Genomic DNA, 16,722 nt, shown 5'->3' with positions numbered 1-16,722 from the left:
AACTTTGGTAGTTCACGAACCTTTGAGGCAGCTCCATATATATAAATGTTATTGATCCAAATTGAGTGCGAAATCTGAGCACTATGAATCGACAAATCAGACACGTTGAATGTGAATCACTTTGTAAATAGGTGAATCACTTTGTGTTCAGATGACATTTAGTGCACTATTGTCATCACTATTATCATGACATTTGGTGCTATTGTTATAGCACTATTGTATTGATATTTGGTGCTATTGTTACAGTACTGTTGCCATGACATTTGGTGCTTTTGTTATAGAACTATTGTCATGACATTTGGTGCTATTGGTATAGTTATATTGTCATAACATTTGGTGCTATTGTTATAGTTCTATTGTCATAACATTTGGTGCTATTGTTATAGTTCTATTGCCATAACATTTGGTGCTATTGTTATAGTTCTATTGTCATGACATGTAGTGCTATTGTTATAGAACTATTGTCATGACATTTGGTGCTATTGTTATATCACTATTGTCATAACATTTGGTGCTATTGTTATAGTACTATTGTCTTGACATTTTGTGCTATTGTTATCGTTCTATTGTCATGACATTTGGTGCTATTGTTATATAACTATTGTCTTGACATTTGGTGCTGTTGTTATAGTACTGTTGCCATGACATTTGGTGCTATTGTTATATCACTATTGTCATGACATTTGGTGCTATTGTTATAGTACTATTGTCTTGACATTTGGTGCTATTGTTATAGTACTATTGTCTTGACATTTGGTACTTTGATGAAAAATAAGAATAGCTTTTACCCTTTATGGCCATAAAACAGGTGTCAAGATGTTCAAACACCAAATAGATATACCCTTAATATCGTCATAATTTATAATTATTCGAGTAATGACCGTGGCTTTTGGCCAAAAACCCCCTTATTGCCCTGCACAGTTCCTATGATCACTGTTTCATTGCTTTCATGGCTTTATTTTGGTGATTTCGAAAAGTATATTGGTTTAGCCATGTTTGTTTGTTGTAGTACAGAGTTAGACTGATGGCCTTAATCTAAGTTGTCTTGTGGTTGTTGTTGTTTGTTGTAGTACAGAGTTAGACTGATGGCCTTAATCTAAGTTGTCTTGTGGTTGTTGTTGTTGTTGTTTGACTTGCATCCCACTGGGATTTTTGCACACAGCGTTGGTGTACGGTGTTTTTTCTGCAATGTTTTGCTGTCTTTTCTTGGATTTCTGTTTGCACTTAGTCACATTTTCACTTTAATATGTTTTTTGTTCATGTTTTAGTTTTTTTCATTTATTAGGCTACACCTAATAAATGAACTTGAACTTGAATTCTGACTCAGGCCAGACCAGAGGCGAGGCCTCGATGCGTTGCTACCAGCAACCGAGTGAGGGACGCGGGGGGGGGTGACCACGCGGGACCGGAGCGACGCCGCTGATTGGTTGCTCGTTGGCCCTGGCAACGCGAGGCGTTGTTGAGGCTCAGGGGGGTGGACCCCCACCCACCACGACCCTCAGACGCTGCGGGGCCATCGCGGCCATGCAGGTCGGTGGTGCCACTTTAATGACTTTGTTACCACCTCGCTCTCTCTGCTCTCTCTGCTCTCTCTCTCACTCTCTCACTCCTCTCTCAGTGGAGCTCCGCTTGTTTGCTGGCTTGCCTGCTGCGGTTTGCGTGGTCGCGTTTTTACCAAATCACGCCGGGCACCACGAAATAAAAGATAATTTGGGTTTGTTGTGGTGTAGCCGTGGCAACCATTCGCCGGTTTTAAGGCGATTTAGCGAGTCACGGCGATGAGCGAAGTGGTTTGCGATGGGCGATTAGCTGCGTCTCGATGAGTGGTGGTGTGTGTCACGGTGATTTGAGTTGTGTGTCTCGGTGAGTGCTGGTGTGTGTCACGGCGATTTGAGTTGTGTGTCTCGATGAGTGGTGGTGTGTGTCACGGTGATTTGAGTTGTGTGTCTCGGTGAGGGGTGATTGCCTCGCTGTGTCTCAGTGATTCAAAGTCAAAGTGATTTCTGCTCAAATTAGTCAAGGGACGTGCGCTCATTTCCTGGTTGTGGCTCTGAGCCAGTGGTTGAAAATTCCACATTCCCATGACAGGGGTAAGTCTATTCATAGTGCAACCAACTGTTTGACTTCCACACAAAGTTGTATTTATTGTATCCACCTCGGAGGCATGATGGGCTGAGACAATCCCTGGCCAAATTCCTATGACAGGGGTAAAATTCCACATTCCTATGACAGGGGTAAGTCTATTCATAGTGCAACCAACTGTTTGACTTCCACACAAAGTTGTATTTATTGTATTCACCTCGGAGGCATGATGGGCTGAGACAATCCCCGGCCAAATTCCTATGACAGGGGTAAAATTCCACATTCCTATGACAGGGGTAAGTCTATTCATAGGGCAGCCAACTGTTTGACTTCCACACAAAGTTGTATTTATTGTATCCACCTCGGAGGCATGATGGGCTGAGACAATCCCCGGCCAGGATTTGAATTTGCAACTTTTCGATCGTGATCCGCTCGCGTTTACCACCGACCCAACCTTTGGGAGATGTGGCTCGTGATGTGTCCGTGGGTTTATCTCAACCACAAGAGTGAACCATGCCTCAAGTCCCATCACGGTGGGCAGCTTCTCTCAGAGAGGGTTTTTTTTCAGACTCAGAAAGGGTTTTATTCGCCGTGAAAGTTCGCACAGACAAGGCATTTACTTTGGCAGGAAGGTGCATACATTCAACATATAGGAATCTTAAATAAGTGGTGTACAAGTCTAACTATACTAAAGGTCTAACTAATACTAAGGAGCTAAAGTATGTAAATTTTTTACTAAATAAAATATAAAATAGCTATAATATGCAAGATACAATTACAAAAATGCAAATAGGGCAACACAGTGCAAATATGGCAGGGTGTCATTGTGCAGATATAGTGTTAAAGCCAGTTTGAGTTTCGATTTAAAGCTTTCGTGACTACAGGGATTCATCTTCTTGGTTCTTTCGGTAAAGTCACGTAGAAGGGAAGTTATAAAATAGTAAAAATAAAACATAATAAAATTATTCTCACGACATTTCGGCCACAACGAGTGTTAAAGTCAGTCTGCCCGTGCCTCTGGGTGCACGGCATTGGTGTGTCCCTGTCACACGGGGATATGGAGGCACCACCACGCCAGCCTGCGGCGTATCCCACAAGGGGCCTTGCACCGCTAATCGTTCTACGCGATGTGCTGCGTTGTTGATCCCGCAGACTCTTGAGGACCGAATGGACAACACGGCCGTCAAACTCCTTCCCCAGCTGCCACAGGTAGCCCAATTACCTCTCTTTGAACAGGTCAAGTGTTACTTATCAGTCGCATATGTGTGGTGGTCAGGGGGTGGTGTATGGTACCCATACGTATAGTACACATTGCACCTGTTTTGTTGCACGTGTGTGTGATATCTATGTGGTATCTGTGGATGTGTAGCGGTTAGCGCGCTGCGCTACGAACCCGGCAACCCGAGTTCGATCCCCGCTCACAGCCAACACCAGTGGCAATTATTATCTGAACCGGTCCTGGGTTTCCCCTAGGCCGACTCAGCCTCAAATTAGTAACTAGTACAGTGTGTAAACATCGCCACTTGGGAGGCTAAGGCGGTGAAGTGCCGGTTACCCACCTCCTCGTGTGCCATTCCAGCCTTCATAGTTACTCGCTAACAGCACTTGCCCGAACAGTCTATTAAAGGCTGTACGGGGGAGCTTTATCTTTGTTTTGGATTGTATCTGTGCATGTGGTATTGCACCTGTGTGTGTGTGTATATTGCACCTGTGTGTGTGTATTACACATGTGTGTGCGTATTGCACCTGTGTGTGTGTGTATATTGCACCTGTGTGTGTGTGTATTACACATGTGTGTGTATTATACCTGTGTGTGTGTATTACACATGTGCATGTGGTATTGCACCTGTGTGTGTGTATTACACCTGTGTATGTGTATTGCACCTGTGTGTGTGTGTGTATTACACATGTGCATGTGGTATTGCACCTGTGTGTGTGTGTATTACACCTGTGTATGTGTATTGCACTTGTGTGTGTGTGTGTATTGCACCTGTGTGTGTGTGCGTATTACACCTGTGTATGTGTATTGCACCTGTGTGTGTGCGTATTACACATGTGCATATGGTATTGCACCTGTGTGTGTGTGTGTATTACACCTGTGTATGTGTATTGCACCTGTGTGTGTGTATTACACATGTGCATGTGGTATTGCACCTGTGTGTGTGTGTGTATTACACATGTGCATGTGGTATTGCACCTGTGTGTGTGTGTGTATTACACCTGTGTATGTGTATTGCACCTGTGTGTGTGTATTACACATGTGCATATGGTATTGCACCTGTGTGTGTGTGTGTATTACACATGTGCATGTGGTATTGCACCTGTGTGTGTGCTGGTCAGGTACGCACGAAGCCTGTGTGGCAAGATTCGGCTCCGTCCTTTCAGCTGCCCGACGATGCTGCAGCTGCTGCTGTGTGCGGTAAGAATGGACGTCTGCGTAAGGGCCAGCTGCTGCTGTCTGTGATTCCGTTTTTACTCTCGACTGCTCCTTTATTAGCAATTGCCACTAAAATCACGAATGTTCAACTCCTCTGGGATTCATTTGGAAGGACATTTACTTCACATTATAAAAATACATATGCTTGTTTGATGGTTTATTTTCTATCCATTCGATATATTTTCAAGGTAATTTTTTAAGTTGTAAAATGTGCCAGTGCACTGATGCGTTTGTTTCAAACAGCGATAGAGCGGCAGGAGCTGTGAGCTTGGTGTGTGATTGGGGAGAATAATTATGATTCTGGTCAGAGTGAGGCTGGAGGTGGTGGTGGTGTGAATTGTGATGGTGATCATGATCAATTACGATGTTGGTGATAAGAATGATGTGCACTTTTACCAGATGTTTGAGTAAAAATGTTCAGGCTGTGCATACAAAGGTTTTCCATGAACATTTCTCAACTGATATATGGTTTAACACGGTAGTACAGTATTTACGTAAACGGCAGATCTTCACTTAAAGCTTTCGTGACTGCAGGAATTCATATTCTTTGGGTCTTTTCTGTAAAGTCACGTAGATAGAACAATAAAATAATGAAAAGAAAGTGAATACAAAATAATAAAAATATCACGACATTTCGATCGCAATACAAGCAATCGTCATCAGGAAAAAAAAGAGGGAGAAAGCTGCTGAAGCAGGTTATTTTTAAGGTTTCCTGATGACGATTGCTTGTGTTGCGATCGAAACGTCGTGATATTTGTATTCTTTTTTATTAACTTTATTTTCATTTTATTATTTTATTGTTCTATCTACGTGACTTTACTGATAGACCCAAAGAATATAAACAGCAGATATTAAAGTAACGTATGAAAATGTGGGGAGTGGTGGTACAGTGGTTATGGCACTGCTCTGTGAACCCGGTGACCTGAGTTAAATTCCCAGCCATGGTGTCGTTGCTAATAATTAAAGAAAAAACAGTTACCCTATGTTTTTCTTTCTAGTTTAATGTAAACCTTGTTCACAGAGAGAGTGTTTGCTATAAAGCGGCTGGCAGTTCACAAGCTTTGTTTTAAGCAAGCCTCGTTTTGCTGACGAGAGACTGAATGTTAAGAGTGTTCTTGAAAATATTTACTCCCAGAAGACGGTCGTGGTGTCTGATATTTGTACTTTGTTGGGTTGTATAACCTGAGAGCCACATCATCTAAGGTCAATATGTCTTCGCACTAAGCAAGAGGTAATTTAAAGTTTGTGAAACACTGCAGAGCACACAGACTCGGGGAGGCTTGGAACTTTCCGCGAGAGTCAGGACTGGGCCCTCTCGTCGGCATCTGGCAGCAGCAGGAGACGCATACGCCAAGGCAAACAGGAAAAGCTGCGCTTCATCTCTTCCCAGTCACGTGACAAACGAGAACGCTTCCGCACCACCCTCGTCAAAATTCTCACGTAATTATAATGACGGTGACCCCTTATTTGTGCACAACACACGCAATTTACATCTCAAAACACTGTAGAATTTGTAACGTGAACGGTTTTCGCACCGACAGGCCGGAAACCACAAACAAACGGAAAGGCAGCCATATTCGGTGCCAACCATTGCCAAAGCTCTGCCGTCCTACGTTTGGCTAGCTCCTTTAATGAGTGTTTACACATGTGGGAGGAAATAGACGTACCCGGAGAAAAACCACAAGTGCAGATGAAAGAAAATTAATCGACTTGCTATACTGCCTTACCCTTTCAAGCCAAGGAGATGGTGACCTTGATGCCCATAGGTAGGGGAAGTTTTGCAAATATGAGTGATCCACCAGCCCTCAGTGCCACAGTGCGGGACTACAGGTCATGTGCATACTCACCTGTCCAGAGGCTGCTACCGTATTGCCTGCTACTGCCTCTCTTGCCTCAACTACTGTGGTTTAAGTAGCCAGCGCTATGTTACGTTGCGAGCCAAAGTTGGCCGAGTGGCTCAGCGGTATGGTGAGCAGCTGTTAATAAGAAAGTTAAGAGTTCAAATCTTGAGTGGGGTTGACTCAGCCCATCATCCCTATGGGCTCAATAAAATATGTATCTTTTTGTGGTGAAGTCAGCTGTCAGAATATGGATTTCCACTCCTGGCTCAGGGCTGTAAACAAGAGATGAGCACCGCCTCAATGCTCATCTGAAAAGCAAATCACGAGAACTTGTGGAACGCATCCACCAGGGTCAATGTTCCTTGTGGTTGTCAATATGTCGTGTGATTGGGATTCCAGAAATCAAGACGACGTTCTACCCGGGCAGCTGGGCCAGGACACTTCTCCGTCTCCCTCACCTCGTTCTGCAGAGAGAGATGCGATGGTGAAAGATGTTGCCTGTTCTTTTCAAACAGAACATTGCTTTTGATGATTGTTTGAATAACTCCCCGCTGTATCGCTTGGATCTGACTACGGGGCAGCTGCTCAGCAGAAGTCCTGTTGCGATGGCTACTTCTGAAGAGAGGTTTCAATGTCACCATTTGTATAGACAGCCTCCTTCAAATGAATCTCACTTTTCATCATTTCCCTAATGCAGTATCATAATAATAATTTGTACGAAACAAAAACTATTACGTTTCTGATCAAACGTGCAAACAAACACTGATCTGTCAGCGCTGAAATCCGAGCAGCTCTGTTGGTTTTTAAACAGAGCGGTAATTGTTCAACTTAATGTTTTCATATTAAAACATGAAATTGTATTTTAATATATATTTTATTTAAGGCATTCGTTTTTATTCTGAGTAACCATACCGCAGTCACAAGAAAGTTCTATCTCAGTGTTTTGATACAGAAATCTAATTTATTTGTCATCAATCTGTGGAAACGACACTGATTACACGTGCTGTCAAACGGGTGGTGAAGGAGACATGCCAAGTGATGCTCGCTGTGTGCACACGTGCCCTCCTGCGCTGTCTGCTGGCGTAGCGCTATCACTACTACATCCAGCACGGCATCCACACGGAGAATGTCGCGTCCATGGAGGAGGAGTGGCTGCAGCACGTCCTGGCATTGGTGCCTGAGACCCTGCGCTCCCATCCATCCCACTTCGCCACAATCCATGGTCTCTCTCAAGAGATGAGGGACGACTACCTCGTCAGCGTCAAGAAGGCCATAGGTACGCCGGCACCCCGCTGGCAGTGCGTGTGTGAGTGCATGCTTGAGTGCGAGTGCATGCGCTCACACTCACGCGTAGAGTGTGATTGCAAGTGTGTGTGTGAGTGCATGCTTGAGTGCGAGTGCATGGGAGTGTGAGTGTGAGACATGCGCTCACACTCGCGCGTAGAGTGTGATTGCAAGTGTGTGTGTGAGTGCGCGCGAATGTGAGTGCGCGCAAGTGTGAGTGCTTGCGAGTGGGAGTGTGAGCGAGTTGTGAGCGAAGCGGTGGCACCACGGGGTGAGTGTGGTTGGCTCTAAAGTTGTCCACCCACTGCACTTCGAACTCAGCGACCTTTCTGCAAGATCCTCCACAAACTTGCACCTATCCACCTCTCCGCTCTGATTTCACTCTACTCTCCTTCATTTGATCTTCACACCAGGACCCAAGGCCCTCTGCCAAATTTTCAATTGATCTTAGCTGAGTGGGAGATCGCTCTTTCTTTTCCGATGCTCAGCAGTCTGCAAGCCCCTTCGAACCATCTGTGCAGTCAAATTCCCTGCCTCTGTTCCAGTCTAAGTTCTTCCTCTTTTCCTCTATTTATGACTGTCTTTCCTATTTAAAACACACACAAACAACGTGTATATTAGTCTATATAAATCTCCCTTCCCTGTGATACACGTGCAACAGTTTTATACAGTGTTTTCAGATGCAGTTGCGCTTGGATCCTTTATAAAAACCAATATGTTTTGAGACCAGCCATGGCTAACGTCAGTGGTACATTTCACCAGAACTTCTCCTAGACCTTCTCTCGGTTAACCCAACATTAAACGAGACAAAGTTGGCTGGGCATAGCACGAGACAAAGTTGGCTGAGCATAGCAACCTGCGCATGTGTCTTGCCGACCTGGGTACCCCAACCACCTGTAAGGCTAGTTTTCATCAGACAATTGATACAATTCACATATTAGACCCAGGACTGCATATATATGAAGACGAAGATCCCCCGTATAGCCTTAACAGACTTTTCGGGAAATTGCTGTTATAGAGCACCTATGAAGGCTGCCACAGCATGCGAGGGGATGGGTGGCCAGCACCATGCCTGGCCGCCTTTGTCTCCCTAGTGGCAATATTTATGCACCGGACCAGGTACTCATTTAAAGCTGAGTCAACCTAGGGGTAGCCCAGGACCAGTTCAAATATTCGCCACTGGTATTGGTTGTGAGTGGGAATCGAACTCGGGTCAACGGGCTTGTAGAGCAACGCGCTAACCACTGCGCCACTGCCTCCCCCAATATACACATACACATACTTTACGTATTTTCACATGTCAAAGTATAGCAATCCTGTTCATTGTTTTAATATACTTTTCCAGTTGACTTTGTGTTGCAAGATCCCAAGAACAAGGATTTGAAGAAGACGGAAGACCTCCCTCCACACAGAGAAGAGTGAGTTCATGGGAATCTCCAAATACTCCGAGGTCACAGCCGTCAAATAGAATTATAATTGGATTAATATGAATGGTAGAACTGTGGCATGAAGTTCGCGAGATAAACCTTACGAATGTGATCCGGTGGAGGCATTGTAACTGAAGCTCATTTACAAAGGGGTGTGGGGCCGGGGGCAACTCACACACTGTGTGGGCTTCCCCCCCCCCCCGACACCTTTAAACTAAACCAGAACTTTAACATCTGACACCGTGATGTTGAAGTGCAGGGCCCCCCCAAAGCGCGGGGCCCGGGGCGGTCACCCCGATTCGCCGTACCCTAGGGATGGCTCTGCTTATTTAAGGGCGCGTCTCAGGTGTCCCTCGTGCATCTTGTAGGCCCAGTGGCCTCAACAGGCTGCGGCATGAATACCGTGCAGGAGAAATTTGTTATGATGTGATGACAAAACAAACGGACACACAACATGAGACAAATGCCTCACGAACACAACACACATTAATACACAGCAAGAAACACAAAACTCACTGGTACACAACTAGAGACGTGGACTTTCAGTCTCTTTGCGTTATGGCTGAAGTAACTTCTGTTGTGTTTGTGGTGCTGCAGCAGGGCAGGGTGGGTGCGGGAACGGGTGGCCAAGATTGGTCGGCCGCACTCCCAGAACGGTAGAGAGCCACTGATGTAGGCTGTTAGGCCATAGTGCTCTGTGCTGGGATGGCTATCCTTTAGCTGGGTTCGTGTCACCAGTAGGGTTGCTACTTTTTCCACAATCCAAACCCGAAGAAAATTCCAAGTGTAGCCAGATCTGTCAAAACTCTGCAGTATTTGATAATGAGGTTCAACGTGAAATCCGTGCCAGCACGTATGGCAAATTCTGGACTGTCCGGGTCAAACCCACACCCAGACAGGTGTCCACCCAAGTGGCGTGTGTCCCACTGTGTCTGCAGGCTGGCTGTGCTGCCAAAGCCATGGAGAGAGAGATTCTTTGCAACTCGGCGTCGGCTGCAGGAGGAGCTTGCACTCCATCAACCCTGCAATGCTGGCTGTGTTGCAGCTCTGGCACAACACATATTGGTAGGGACCTTGACCCCTGTCTACTTACATAAAGAACAGCAGCTCGAAGATCGCGATATGGGGCTATTTTCTGCATGAGCCTAAATATGTGTATTTATTGAACAATGAAGGGCTCGTCGTAATTGTGACTGGATGCTAAATAGTAATGATTATTTGATTTGAAGTTTTCGTGACTGCAGGAATTACTCTTTGGTTCTTTCGATAAAGTCACGTAGAAAGAAAATAAATGTAATAATAGAATACGACGTTAGGATTGCAACACAAGCAGTCGTCATCAGGTAGAACTAAATTTGAGAGAGAGACAAAACACAGACACAGAGACACACAGACAGACACACAAGCAGAGAGAGAGACAGCACAGAGACACAGAGAGAGACACACAACATAGACACACAGAGACCCAATGCCTCTGTACCATGGCCTTAAATAGAGAGAGAGAGGGGGGGCAGAGAGAGAGGTGGGTCCGCTGGAGCAGAGAAATTAGCATGTCAATGAGAGAGCTGTGTGGAAATCCACCCCGCGGCGGTAGGGGGAGAGAAAGACCCAGCAAGTGTGGTAAATTTGCAAAGTTTGTTTTCTCAAACTGCCTATGCCTATTTCTCTCTCTAAATTTACTAGGCTCTCATAGGTCCATTCGCTCTTTCTCTCCCCCGGGCCGCTTCGGTGTGGATTTCCACACAGCCTTCTCATTGACATGCTAATTTCTCTACTCCAGCAGACTCACCACCTCTCTCTCTGCCCCCCCCCCCTCTCTCTCTAGTCAAGGCAACGACACAGAGGCATTGGGTCTCTGTGTGTCTATGTTGCGTGTCTTTCTCTCTCTGTGTGTCTCTGTGTTGTCTCTCTCTGCTTGTGTGTCTGCCTGTGTGTGTCTATGTTTTGTCTCTCTCTCAAATTTAGTTCTACGTGATGACGACTGCTATGATTTCATTAATTTTCTTTCTACGTGTCTTTACCGAAAAAACCAAAGAGTGGTAATGATTATTGTAGCAGGTTGACCAAAGGGCTTAAAGAGATGTGTAAATGCATTTGTTTTCCAGTGACCTACGTCTTGTGAATGTAGAGGAGATACGTGGTGGCACAGCTGCTCTGGAGCTGTCATCCTTCCAGAAAGTGGTCATGAGGCACGTAGACCTGGCCAAGGAGACCCTTCTTAGCAAGTATGTGGCACCCACAATGCACACTATGGTGGAATGTATCTATATATATAAAATCGTGAATCTGTCTGTCTATCTGTCTGTCTGTGTGTCTGTGTCGCCGGACCATACGCACTTTCATTGAAACGGCGGTTGCCCCTGGCAACGGGTAGCGACGCCTTCGCCGCGGGCTGCAGTTTCATTGGACGGCGGTTGCCCCTGGCAACGGGTAGCCACGCCTTCGCCGCTTTCATTGGACGGCGGTTGCCCCTGCCAACGGGTAGCGACGCCTTCGGCGCGGGGTGGACGCCATTTCTAATTCCCCTTAAAAATAGGCGCACGCATTAACACGCGACTCTCACGTAAATTCATCACAGTTTCACGTCCTCTTCACTCCCCTCCCACCCCAATGTGTTCAATTACTATTATAGGCTCCGTAGATAATAAAATAATAGCGATTAGACAGTATTATTGTAGCGCGGGGGGGGGGGGGGGGAACGGCACCCGTACCCTGCCTCTGCCGGGTGGGCAATTTAGGCGAGGCCGGAGGCTCTGCACGCTACTAGGCCTCGACACCCACCACGCGACTCTGAGGTAAATTCATCAAAGTTTCACGTACTCTTCACTCCCCCCCCAACACAATGTGTGCAATTAATATTACTTTTAAACCAAACGCACCAAGAATCTATTCTTTTAATGGTGACTGTACAAATAGTCATTAAGCTGGGTGAGTGTACTGCCAGTCTATAATGTAGACTGTAGCCTGCTTATTAAATTGCCTGAGTGTACTGGCAGTCTATAATGTTGATTGTAGCCTGCTTATTAAGCTCGGTGAGCGTACTGCCACTCTATCATGTACACTCTAGCCTGCTTATGAAGCTGAGTGGGTGTACTGGCAGTCTATAATGTAGACTGTAGCCTGGTTATTATAATCGATTCTTTAAATGTTCTTTGTACAAATAGTCATTAAGTTGGTTGAGCGTACTGGCCGTCTATAATGTAGACTGTAGCCTGCTTATTCAGCTGGGTGGGTGTACTGCCAGTCTATCATGTACACTGTAGCCTGGTTATGAAGTAAAGTTAGTCAATTTGTAACACGTACGCTTTCGCAAACATTATTCATAAACAACGTTCGGACCTGGGCCTCCCCTAGGTCGACTCAGCCTCAAACGAGTAACTGGTGTCGTGTGTGAACATCCTCACTGGGGAGACAAAGGCGGCCAGGCGTGGTGAATCCAAGTACCCGGGCGAAGCCGGGTAGTAAAGCTAGTGTATGTATGTATGTTGAACTTTTTTCACACTGTACGTAGCCGACCATGCTAATCTGAGGTGCGGGGGACGTTGCACAGCAACTTCCAAGGCATTTCCAAACAAGCAGAACACATGTGAAAAAGAGAAGAGGCCTTACCCTCAATAAAAACCACAACACAGCTGTAGCGCAAGTTGCTCTCCCATCACAATTTATGAGTTTTAATATTTTTTGCCAACCAGGTCCTTCTCTGTTTCCCACTCCTCCCAGTGTTTGACATGTACCCTTATATTGTTACATATGAGGGCAATAATAACCGTAACATATTTTGTTTCTGTAACTTAATTGAAATTTGACGACGAAAGGTTTTTCAAAGTAATTTGAATGTGCCAAATCTTAGTTTTAGGAAAATGTATTTAATTTTATGTGGATTTGTGTTTGTGCACCGTTTTGATATCCTCTGAAATTATATTGTTTTCTGGCTCATTTATATTTGGTTGTTTTTGCTCAGATTGCTACTTTGCTTAATTTTGTACTTTATTTACATTATTGCCCTTGTGATTTTGTTGACCCACGTCACTTGCAAATGAGGCCCTTGTGGTCTCTTGAATTCTCACCTGGTAGTTCAACAAAATATGCGAACATATGCTATATGCAAGCTTCTTTTATCTACTGTTAGACAGATGTGTTCTCTTCATACTACGCGTACTCTTTTGTCTTTAGAAGCACTGTTTTTAAAATAGCCAACATATGCTCTCTATGGGTTCATCAAATAAGAAAGCCTAATACATGGTGTGGAAACATTTTTTTGAAGTTGCTGTATGAAGCATGGCAGTACTCATCTGTTTACAGTCATGGATATTCCACATTCCTTTGGCAGTTAATATGTCCACAGGACAACCAGTGATGTCTTCCGACAATGCGGTGTTTATATTATTGACTCAGTCAAGCATGACTAGCATTTAAACTGCCGGGCTTCTGCTTGTGAACGATTTGATAATATCAAGATGCACTATTTTGGTTAATTCTGGGTAAAATGACAGTGGTCTGCTTGTCACACACACAAAAAAATCATTGTCACCAGTGTTTACTTATTTAATATTCATTGCCCACACTCCAACAAACACAGTATATAACAAGTTCATACAATTCTGCTGTATGCGCTGAACAGCCTCAGTTTTCATGGGTGATAGTTGCCAAGCATCTCGGTGGCTTTTCTTCAACAGGCCACATCCTGCTGATGAGACTCAGAAAGTTGAAACAAGCCCAACATTTGCTTGCTTAATAAAATGTCGCTGAGAAACATCATTCCAGGTGACCCATGGTCTGGATGGGAAATGTTCCTGTTTGGTGACCGCTGATTGACTTTTCCCCGTGTGCTCTGAGCGATGTACCACCCTGCTGGACACTGTGTACACGTCGAGTCGACTCGTTCTTCCAACAATGTACCCTTTGATTTATTTTGACAGGTGGCTTTCAGAAATACAGACCATCTACTACCAGAGCAACAAGAAGAAACTTGTTCCTAAATTGACAAACGTCACCAGACTGGCATCGTATTTTAACTGTGCTGCCGCGCTGATGACATCTTTATTACAGAAGCTAGCTCTCAATTCTATCTATGACTATACTGATCTCATCTGCTCTACCCAGGTAAGCATGTGATCAAGAATCATACTTTTACTCCCACGTTTCATACTCGCACCTCAATTATCCTTCACACGTGTTTGTGCTGTTTCTTGTACTCAATTAAACACTTGCGTGAACAGTAACTTATAACTCGTGCTCTTTAAGATGTAATACAAAGCTGGGATTACATACTGGTTTCATGAACGCATCCCATCATTCTTTCTGGTGCAGGAAGTCATATCTGCATGCATTTTACATTCACAAGCTCTCGTGTGATGTTCTTACCTCCCGCAGACAGGCACCGTCAAGCACCCAGGGTTTGTACTCAGGCTGATATTGTTCAAGGATACCATCAAGTTTGAACCAGACTTCAAGGACTTCCAAGTCGTTCTGCTGAATGTGTTCGATGTCATGATGAAGACCCTCGCTACAGTTCCCAGGGTGGAAACGAAACTCTACTCAGATTGGGTGAGAACCGGATTGCAACACAATCACAACCCAATCGCAACACTGTTATTATTTGTATCGCGTCCAAATGCAATCGCATCTTCAACGACGCTTTCACCCAAAAGAATAGCAAGAGGCAACACAGGTTAAAAGTGGTGACCAAAGTACAAAAATCCAAACCTGAAATCAAACTCTTCAAAATGAATGCACCTCTTGCGGAGTGCTGTGCTCACAATCCGCCGCGCCTCAGGAGTCCATGTGGACGTACTTGTAATCCCCAGGCACTCTTTCTGGCGACCGCAATCCAGTGTAATACAAGTTTCGAGCACACACACACACACGCACACACACACACGCACGCACACACACACACACGCACGCACACACACACACGTCGATGTCTTCCTTTTATTGACTCACATATTGACGGTCGCAATCTTTATCAATAAACAGCAACTCACTGAACCACTGTATCCACATCCACTAGAACTCAAACATAACCCTGCATGACTGCTCGACTCGAGCCATTAATGCTTTTATGTTTGCATTGCCTTTGTGCTGTTCGTCTTTTGGCGTTCTACCACTGTGGAGACAAGGCCATAGAGGAGGCTGTCTCTCGCATAGGCCAATTAGTTTCAAATGCAATCCATACATTATGATCGAAACATGTTTGTTTGTATGTTTTAACACAAGCACGCATCGTTCATGCAGACTTGGTGCCTTGTGATAGGTGTCTATTTGGTGTTTGAACATCTTAACACCTCCTGTATTCTTTCCGGAAAGGGTAAAGCCGATTCTTGTTTTCACCCTGTCAGCAGCTCGTGTGAACGTCCGTTCTACCAAGGCTCTCTCTCAGCCAACAAGCGCTCCCTCGCACACTCCGTAGTTTCCCACGCTTCCCAGAGCGCCCCTTTCACGCTCTCTCTCACAGCCAGGGCCTGCCCTCCACCACTTTCTTGTGCTTCTCCTTGACTACCTCCTGGATTCTTCAGATCCTGGATGCCCACTATTTGAGCCCTCTCAATGCACGCTCATGTTGGCCATGCCCTTCACTGCTTCTCACGACAGTGACACATTTTTGGAGTTAGCCAAACATTACAATATAGGACCACACATGAAGGAACAGAAACTGCTAATTGCACATTCTCACTTATCATCAGAAGCAGACGTTTATTCCCGAGTTAAGCCCGTTGAGATAAGAAGCTCTTTATAATAGGTGACATCGCCGGAATACAACAGAAATTACAATGATATATTAATTGCGCTATGGGTTTCAGTCGCTCCATGTACCGATGTGCTGAACGTGCCCGCATGTGTCTCCCACACGCACACTAGCCCATGGACAAGGCTCATACTCACCTGCAGCCCGTGGTGCTGCGGGAAGTCCTGGAAGAGCTGCAGAGCCACGTACGCGCCGAGATTGAACAGCAGAGCCTGCTGCCCAGGGAGCACCTGCGCCACTACGAGCCATTTGAGGGCCTGGTCGGCGGGCAGGCGGAGCGCGACGTGGAGCGATTCTTGAGCGAGGAGCACACCTTCTCCGAGCACGAGCAGCTCGTTTCTCACTACCGCGAGCTCTCCCACTCCATCCTCTACTCCTCGCAGCTGGTGGGTGTCCCAACCACGACCGTTTAGAGCAGCAGTGGGAAACCTGCGGTCAGTGGAGCCCCTCGTGATGGCCCACAAAGACAGTTCATTGAGCCGATGCGTGGGGTCATGATGAGTGCACAAGCACGATGACAAGCTTGTGGCCCACTGAGGTGAAGAAGGACCGCTCATGTGGCCCACTGATTCGTCTGGGTTGCCTATCTATGGCTTAGAGTCCAATGCAGATGTTTGTAGAGATGCAGGCAGGAGAGTATTGGACACACTTAGTTTTAAAGGATACCTGTGTTTTATATAACTATGCTTAAAGTGATGTCAAAGTCAAATTGATTTCCTACTTAAATGACCGAATACATAACTACCTGCATTTTGTACTCACACTCTGTGGACATGGCCACAGTTTAACATTTACAGGTTTGCTGACTGTACCGACAGCTTACTGGTGCCCTGTGTTAGTGAACATGCATTGGCGTATGAGCACTCTGAACGTGTACCCCCTCTCGTTGGCCGAGCAGGGTTT

At 45.5% G+C, this 16,722-nt stretch overlaps 1 protein-coding gene across 1 annotated transcript in view; it reads left to right on the top strand.

The window, feature by feature from the left end:
* Window positions 1-1,341: 1,341 nt before the first annotated feature.
* Window positions 1,342-16,722, top strand: part of LOC133349765 (dynein axonemal heavy chain 7-like) — a 71,226-nt gene continuing 55,845 nt past the window's right edge. The window contains 13 exon segments of the mRNA XM_061563485.1: window positions 1,342-1,530; window positions 3,235-3,291; window positions 4,423-4,501; window positions 5,779-5,959; window positions 6,760-6,844; window positions 7,447-7,636; window positions 8,990-9,062; window positions 10,010-10,076; window positions 10,078-10,136; window positions 11,177-11,296; window positions 13,991-14,174; window positions 14,445-14,618; window positions 15,933-16,205. Of these exon segments, the coding sequence (XP_061419469.1) occupies window positions 1,525-1,530; window positions 3,235-3,291; window positions 4,423-4,501; window positions 5,779-5,959; window positions 6,760-6,844; window positions 7,447-7,636; window positions 8,990-9,062; window positions 10,010-10,076; window positions 10,078-10,136; window positions 11,177-11,296; window positions 13,991-14,174; window positions 14,445-14,618; window positions 15,933-16,205 (1,548 nt within the window). The 5' untranslated portion in view covers window positions 1,342-1,524.

Source organism: Lethenteron reissneri, chromosome 31 (genome assembly GCF_015708825.2).
Source record: "Lethenteron reissneri isolate LAM-NWPU_2019-01 chromosome 31, ASM1570882v1, whole genome shotgun sequence".
Classification (NCBI taxonomy): domain Eukaryota; kingdom Metazoa; phylum Chordata; class Hyperoartia; order Petromyzontiformes; family Petromyzontidae; genus Lethenteron; species Lethenteron reissneri.
Note: the sequence above shows the minus strand (reverse complement) of the source record. Positions and strands in the feature narration are given on the sequence as shown.